Here is an 8,304-nt window from a genome sequence, read left to right as displayed (position 1 = left end):
ATTAAAGATCTGTTTCTTGAAGGGGTTTTTATTTATTCATTCATCATTAATATCTCATCAATAACTATGCTGCTCTGCTCTCAGTTAAATTAGTGGATTGACACAATATTAATAAACTATATTCATCACTCAATTATTACAATAATTTATGAAGCACAATACATTTTTGGATTATTAATTTAATATAATTCTATTATATTACTTTTTTTACACATATATATATATATAGAGCATTTTTCTTATGCCTATATTGTGCATGTTCTACATGTTATTGCTTACCTGTATGTATAAACGCTGCTGCAGATCTACGACATCCAGACGGGCCAGAAGACGGTGAACCTGAGCGACGCCGCGCTGGCCAACTACAAGAGGAACTGCGCCACCTTCAACCCCACGGACGACCTGGTGCTGAACGACGGCGTGCTGTGGGACGTGCGGGCGTCGCGAGCCATCCATAAGTTCGACAAGTTCAACATGAACATCAGCGGCGTTTTCCACCCGAACGGCCTGGAGGTCATCGTCAACACGGAGGTCGTATCCTCTCAAATACACGACGCTAAACGGTAAGAATGACGTCTACAAGACCGGATGTTGGTCCTCTGGGACGAGTTGTTACGCCATCCTCAGTGTGTGTACGATAGATGAGAAGCTGCTTAGCTTAGCTTAGCACAAAGACTGGAAACAGGGGCAAACGGCTAGCCTACACCAAGACACTGGTGTGAAGAGCACACACAAACTCACCCCGTAACATGAATAAGTCCAATAAGAGAATTATGAAATACAAATGTGCATCAGACGATGAATCCAAGTCTTTGAGACCTCGAACGTTTCAGTTACCGAGCAAGAAGACGTGCAGGCAACTGTTTACACCTGCAGTTGTTTGTGTAGTTTACACCTGCAGTTGTTTGTGTAGTTTACACCTGCAGTTGTTTGTGTAGTTTACACCTGCAGTTGTTTGTGTAGTTTACACCTGTAGTTGTTTGTGTAGTTTACACCTGTAGTTGTTTGTGTAGTTTACACCTGCAGTTGTTTGTGTAGTTTACACCTGTAGTTGTTTGTGTAGTTTACACCTGTAGTTGTTTGTGTAGTTTACACCTGCAGTTGTTTGTGTAGTTTACACCTGTAGTTGTTTGTGTAGTTTACACCTGCAGTTGTTTGTGTAGTTTACACCTGTAGTTGTTTGTGTAGTTTACACCTGCAGTTTGTGGAGTTTACACCTGTAGTTGTTTGTGTAGTTTACACCTGCAGTTGTTTGTGTAGTTTACACCTGTAGTTGTTTGTGTAGTTTACACCTGCAGTTGTTTGTGTAGTTTACACCTGTAGTTGTTTGTGTAGTTTACACCTGTAGTTGTTTGTGTAGTTTACACCTGCAGTTGTTTGTGTAGTTTACACCTGTAGTTGTTTGTGTAGTTTACACCTGTAGTTGTTTGTGTAGTTTACACCTGTAGTTGTTTGTGTAGTTTACACCTGCAGTTGTTTGTGTAGTTTACACCTGTAGTTGTTTGTGTAGTTTACACCTGCAGTTGTTTGTGTAGTTTACACCTGTAGTTGTTTGTGTAGTTTACACCTGTAGTTGTTTGTGTAGTTTACACCTGCAGTTTGTGTAGTTTACACCTGTAGTTGTTTGTGTAGTTTACACCTGTAGTTTGTGTAGTTTACACCTGTAGTTGTTTGTGTAGTTTCATCGCTAGTTGTTGTGTAGTTGTTGTTGTTGTGTTGTTGTCAGCCTTGACAGCAGGCATCAGTGGGACTTGAGGACCTTCCACCTCCTGCACACCGTCCCAGCTCTGGACCAGTGCAGACTGGTCTTCAACAGCAACGCCACCATCATGTACGGAGGTACGTGAGAGAACGTCAACAACCTACAGTCAGAGCAGCATGTGTGTCTCACTTCTGACTGACGCCTTATCCTCTACTTCACACACACACACACACACACACACACACACACACACACACACACTCACACTCACACAGCGATGCTGCAAGCCGATGATGAGGACGACGCCATGGACCAGCAGATGAAGAGTCCCTTCGGCTCGTCCTTCAGGACCTTCGACGCTACAGACTACAAGCCCATTGGTAGGCTGCACTTCCTGTTTATTGCAGACTGTAATCCTATTGGTCAAATAAGGAAACCTGTAGATTTATTGATACGAATAATTAAAAGGCCTCAACAAATTTGTTTCTCCTGTTTTTACTTGGAGTTTATTTCAGCTTGGTTTTAGTTCATAACTTGAAGTTGTTGTTGTGTTGTTTTGTTTTCAGCCACAGTGGACGTGAAGAGGAACATCTTCGACCTGTGCACAGACAGAAAAGACTGCTACCTGGCCGTCATTGAGGTTCGTGAACGTGTTTTAAGTTCAGAAACACGGGAAGTCACACGTGAAGTCACACGTGATAAATGAAAGTTCACAACAAGGTCAGAGGGTTAAAAGCTCTTAGAGGCAGAATGAGCACGATGTACCGAGAAGAAGCTCCAGAAATATCAGTAGCGGTGCAGAAGAAATGCAGCCAGAAGATAAAGGAGATGATGGAGATCAATATAGTGAGTGAGGAGCAAACAAATCCTCATTGTTCCTCTAAAAAAAATCAGTTTACCATCACAGAAGACAAAGAAAATCTTCACGATTTAGAAGCTCAGTTAGAAAAGAATCAAATGGTCGCGTAAGGAATTATTTGACTCATCGTTTGTATTTACAATTGTTCTTATTTTCATGAAAATAATCAGTTTAAACCGATCTCGTTGTTTTGATTCTTCATTTGAAAGCTCGGATACGACGGCAGGTTGTTTGTCTCTCTTTTCCTCCAGAACCAGGACACCGTGAGCTTGGACACGGTGTGCCGTCTGTACGAGGTCGGAAGACACAAACTGGCTGAAGAGGGAGACGACGACGATCAGGTGAGAAAAAAACTCTAGTTTATACAGCATGACGTTCATTTAGTAAATTATGGTCATTTAGAGTCAAACAGACCATAAAGCAGGGGATGATTTAGGGCGGGGCTGCAAGGTGATTGGCAGGTCGACACCAGAGACGTATACGGCTTCTCCTCCTCCTCAGTCCACATTTGGTCACTTAACATTCACAAAATCAGCGCCGCCTCGTAAGGGTTGTAAACATGTTCTGTGTGTCGTCTTCCAGGACGAAGACCAGGACGACGATGACTCCTCGGACTCGGATGACGACGACGACGAAGACGACAACGATGAGGACGATGAGGACATGGACACGGACCCGCTCTTGCGGGAGCTGGCCAATCACAGCGACGCGGAAAACGAAGACGGACCTCAAGATGAAGAGGTGACAATCTTCATCCTCGCATGGTTCACTTGTGTTTTCACCACAACTGCAGCGAGTTTTAGGGATGGAGGAATCCCAAGCCTTGGTCACACAAGATGTGTTCAAGGACCATCTGAAAGATGAATATCTGAGTACTTTTTACAGCTTCTATCTGGGATGAACGGGGTAGTTGTGGCGATGCTTTTCAAGTGTATCTGTTTGTAATTATCCACAAGGTCAAATATATAAACAATAGACCGACGTTAACAATAAAAACAATGGAGGAAGAAAGACTTCTGGGGTAAAGTATAAATACGCTTCAGTCACTACCGACCTGTACTTTCACTGAGTCTTCTCTCTCTCAACCCCTCAGGCGGCAGATCCGCCAGCCAGCGACGACGACGATGATGATGTTGAGGATGAGGACTTCGTGAATTCAGACCAATCGGACGAAAGTGAAGATCTATCAGACTTATCAGACTTCGAAAACTGTAAGTTAGAGCTTGAATGTTCAGAACAACGGGTTGGTTCAGCAATCAATACTAGATAGGTGGATAGTAGGTAGGTAGGTAGATAGATGGATACTAGGTAGGTAGGTAGATGGATAGGTAGGTAGGTGGTGGATACTAGGTAGGTAGATAGATGGATACTAGGTAGATAGATAGATGGATACTAAGTAGGTAGGTGGTGGATACTAGGTAGGTAGATAGATGGATACTAAGTAGGTAGGTAGATAGATGGATACTAGGTAGGTAGGTAGATGGATAGGTAGGTAGGTGGTGGATACTAGGTAGGTAGATAGATGGATACTAGGTAGATAGATAGATGGATACTAAGTAGGTAGGTAGATAGATGGATACTAAGTAGGTAGGTAGATAGATGGATACTAGGTAGGTAGGTAGGTAGATAGATGGATACTAGGTAGGTAGGTAGATAGATAGATGGATGCTAGGTAGGTAGGTAGATAAATGGATGCTAGGTAGGTAGGTAGATGGATACTAGGTAGGTAGGTAGATAGATAGATAGATAGATAGATAGATAGATAGATAGATGGATGCTAGGTAGGTAGGTAGATAGATGGATACTATGTAGGTAGGTAGTTAGATGGATACTAGCTAGGTAGGTAGATAAGTAGAGGGATGGATACTAGGTAGGTAGGTAGATGGATACTAGGTAGGTAGGTAGGTAGATGGATACTAGGTAGGCAGGTAGATGGATGGATACTAGGTAGGCAGGTAGCTAGATGGATACTAGGTAGGTAGATAGACGGATACTAGGTGGGTAGGTAGGTGGATACTAGGTATGTAGGTAGGTGGATACTAGGTAGGTAGGTAGATAGATGGATAGTAGGTAGGTAGATAAATTGCTACTAGGTAGGTAGGTAGGTAGATAGATGGATACTAGGTAGGTAGGTAGATGGATACTAGGTAGGTAGGTAGGTAGGTAGGTAGGTAGATAGATGGATACTAGGTAGGTAGGTGGATACTAGGTAGGTAGGGAGATAGATGGATACTAGGTAGATAGATAGATGGATGGTAGGTAGGTAGGTAGGTATATATATGGATGGTAGGTAGATGGATAGTAGGTAGATGGATGGATAGATAGATAGATAGATTGATACAATGTAGGTAGGTGGATAGATATATACTAGATGGGTGGGTGGATACCAGATGGATTGATACTAAATGGGTGGGTGGATACTAGATGGATTGTGGGTGGATACTAGATGGATTCATACTAGATGGGTGTATAAATACTAGACTGGTGGGTGGATACTAGATATATGGATGCTGGATGATCTCTCTCCCCCCTCTCTCTCCCCTCCGCTTCAGTCCTCCCACAACAGTTGGTTGATGAAAGCCGGGTCCTTCAGGACCTCAGTGACGGTTGGTCCTCCTGACCGGAGTTCCTCTGCTGACAACAAGAAACCTCAACAAGGACTTGTTTTTGCTCTTTTTAGAAAACAAAAACCTAAAAATAGAATTTCTCATTGAATCTGTCGAGTTGACTGAACTCACCGAGGACGACAGAAGAGGTTCTCTTTACGTTCTAAACTTCAGGGACTTTAAATAAATGTCCCCAAAGGGGATTCAGATGTTTCTTCCTGATGTTTCACGTCTGATGGACGAAGTCTCACGTTGCTGTCTCACTCTCGAGCTCTGCGTCCCATTCACTGACCACAAACACACGTTTACAGTTTTAATGTAAACAAACAAACGTTGAGCCATAATTTAAAATCAACGTCTCCTGTTTCTGATGTTTGTGGTTCCTCTCAAGGAAACCGAGCGGTCTCTCCTCTCACAGCAATACAATGTTCTCCCTTTTGATCCTCAGACGTTTCACACTGAGCGAACACGGTAAACGTCCGACCTGAAGAGATGAAGATGAAGATGAAGGTGACCGCGAGCATCAACATCGGCTGTAATGTCTCCACAAAACTCACGACGCTAAAAGAACTTCTTTGTTTCATTTCATTAGTTTTTCGCTCCCTCTTTACGGAGGAAGACGTCTTTCACCGTTTACTTCCTGCTTTTATCCAAACGCCTTTAAAGTGTCAGAGGAACTTTAGTCACTTTGTTTGTAGCAGCTGATTGTGTTAAATATAACATTCTATTATACAGCTGGTGATAATCAGCTGCTGCAAAGTCTTGAACACACAAGATAGGAAAGTTATATTTATATAAGAGCAGATTTTCCTATTCCTCAGTCGACCTTTTGACCTTTCGACTGTTTTGAGCCCACAAAACGCGACGTCTTCACCGTTTTTTAACCTTTTATTTTATTTTTTTTAAACCGCGTCAAACAATCTGCAGCATGTCTGAAAGTTTGGAGTGTTTTGATGTGTGTGTGTGTGTTGTGTGTGGTGTGCGTGTGAGAATGATTGTGCTGTTGGGTCAAAACTTAAAGGGACAGTCACCTTTATAACATTCTGAACTGTCCCTTTAATTCCGGGTTTAAACGTGAGGCGCCAGAGTTTGAGTCGAGTGGAGGCGTTTGTGCACATCGTGAAATCACGCTGGAAAATTCAAAGTAATGTGTGTTTCAGAGCCGTATAATCTAGTTTTATAATAGATTGTATTGTATATAAATCTGTTTGAATTGTTGTAAATGGTTCGGTGGAAGAGTTCTACTTTAATAATAAAAGAGCTTCTCCCTCGTCTCCTCCTGGTGATGCTGACTCCTTTTAGACTCGTGTTCAGCCGGTAATGAAACTGATCCACAGAGTACTAACGAGGTATTGTACTCCTTATTGTCGTGTACTTCCTGAAGTGGTTAATAACCAAAATGTGACCGTGGGGTTGATTCTGTGGACTAAAAGCACTGAAAGGCTGAGTGAAGACTAATGAAGCTGTTTCCTGTTGAGGGCCGTGGTGATGTCATTACATATGAATGACATCATGAGCAGCAGCTGGCTGAAGGGGCGTGTCCTCAGACGGAGGCTGAAGAGGCGTGTCCTCAGCGGAGGACTTCTCTGCCTCAGTGGACAGGAAGCAGCTGATGGAGACTCATCTCCACTGGTCTGGGGCAGTGGTTCTCCACTGGTCTGGTCTGGGGCAGTGGTTCTCCACTGGTCTGGTCTGGGGCAGTGGTTCTCCACTGGTCTGGGGCAGTGGTTCTCCACTGGTCTGGGGCAGTGGTTCTCCTCTGGTCTGGGGCAGTGGTTCTCCTCTGGTCTGGGGCAGTGGTTCTCCACTGGTCTGGGGCAGTGGTTCTCCACTAGTCTGGGGCAGTGGTTCTCCTCTGGTCTGGGGCAGTGGTTCTCCACTGGTCTGGTCTGGGGCAGTGGTTCTCCACTGGTCTGGTCTGGGGCAGTGGTTCTCCACTGGTCTGGTCTGGGGCAGTGGTTCTCCACTGGTCTAGTCTGGGGCAGTGGTTCTCCACTGGTCTAGTCTGGGGCAGTGGTTCTCCACTGGTCTGGTCTAGGGTAGTGGGTCTCCTCTGGTCTGGGGCAGTGGTTCTCCACTGGTCTAGTCTGGGGCAGTGGTTCTCCACTGGTCTGGTCTAGGGTAGTGGTTCTCCTCTGGTCTGGGGCAGTGGTTCTCCACTGGTCTGGTCTGGGGGTAGTGGTTCTCCTCTGGTCTGGGGCAGTAGTTCTCCACTGGTCTGGTCTAGGTAGTGGTTCTCCACTGGTCTGGTCTAGGGTAGTGGTTCTCCTCTGGTCTGGGGCAGTGGTTCTCCACTGGTCTGGTCTGGGGCAGTGGTTCTCCACTGGTCTGGTCTGGGGCAGTGGTTCTCCACTGGTCTAGTCTGGGGTAGTGGTTCTCCACTGGTCTGGGGCAGTGGTTCTCCACTGGTCTGGGGCAGTGGTTCTCCACTGGTCTGGTCTGGGGCAGTGGTTCTCCACTGGTCTGGTCTGGGGCAGTGGTTCTCCACTGGTCTGGTCTGGGGCAGTGGTTCTCCACTGGTCTGGTCTGGGGCAGTGGTTCTCCTCTGGTCTGGTCTGGGGCAGTGGTTTCTCCTCTGGTCTAGTCTGGGGCAGTGGTTCTCCACTGGTCTGGTCTGGGGCAGTGGTTCTCCACTGGTCTAGTCTGGGACCCCCCATCACCCTTGAATAACAAATCAAGGAACATGTTCTGTGGACTAAAAGCAGTGAACACGGCACCATCGAAATAAAAGCATTTCTTTTCTTACATTTTTTTTTAAAGAAAAGGTGATCATATGTCTGTCATAAAATGACGCGGCTGGCCGAATTCGAGCTACCATTCATTTAGTTACATGTATTACTGTATCTGTATTTAAAAAGGCGTATTTCCATATCAGTTCACCCTGCTGATGCCCCGCCCCCCCTCCTCTCTACCTCCTGTTTCACGGATTGGAGTTCTATTCATACATTTGTCATATTCATGTAATGTGTTTATGTAACTCTGTAACTCTGTTCATCTGGTCACATGACATCTATTCATCTGTCCATCCGGGGAGAGGGATCCTCCTCTGTTGCTCTCCTGAAGGTTTCTTCCCTTTTTTCCCTGTGAAAGGTTATTTTTGGGAGTTGTTCCTGATTCGATGTGAGGTCAAAGGTCAG

The 8,304-nt window shown here is 45.0% G+C and overlaps 1 protein-coding gene across 1 annotated transcript in view; it reads left to right on the top strand.

Annotated features, from left to right (window-relative positions):
* The window catches only part of LOC117730610 (DDB1- and CUL4-associated factor 1-like), a 23,193-nt gene extending 16,752 nt beyond the window's left edge, over positions 1-6,441 (top strand). The window contains 8 exon segments of the mRNA XM_034532423.1: positions 304-534; positions 1,746-1,839; positions 1,978-2,082; positions 2,269-2,342; positions 2,813-2,902; positions 3,144-3,302; positions 3,655-3,772; positions 5,114-6,441. Coding sequence (XP_034388314.1) covers positions 304-534; positions 1,746-1,839; positions 1,978-2,082; positions 2,269-2,342; positions 2,813-2,902; positions 3,144-3,302; positions 3,655-3,772; positions 5,114-5,181 — 939 coding nt within the window. The 3' untranslated portion in view covers positions 5,182-6,441.
* The last annotated feature ends 1,863 nt before the right edge of the window (positions 6,442-8,304 follow it).

The sequence above is a fragment of the Cyclopterus lumpus genome, chromosome 5, assembly GCF_009769545.1.
Source record: "Cyclopterus lumpus isolate fCycLum1 chromosome 5, fCycLum1.pri, whole genome shotgun sequence".
In the NCBI taxonomy this organism is placed as follows: domain Eukaryota; kingdom Metazoa; phylum Chordata; class Actinopteri; order Perciformes; family Cyclopteridae; genus Cyclopterus; species Cyclopterus lumpus.
Note: the sequence above shows the minus strand (reverse complement) of the source record. Positions and strands in the feature narration are given on the sequence as shown.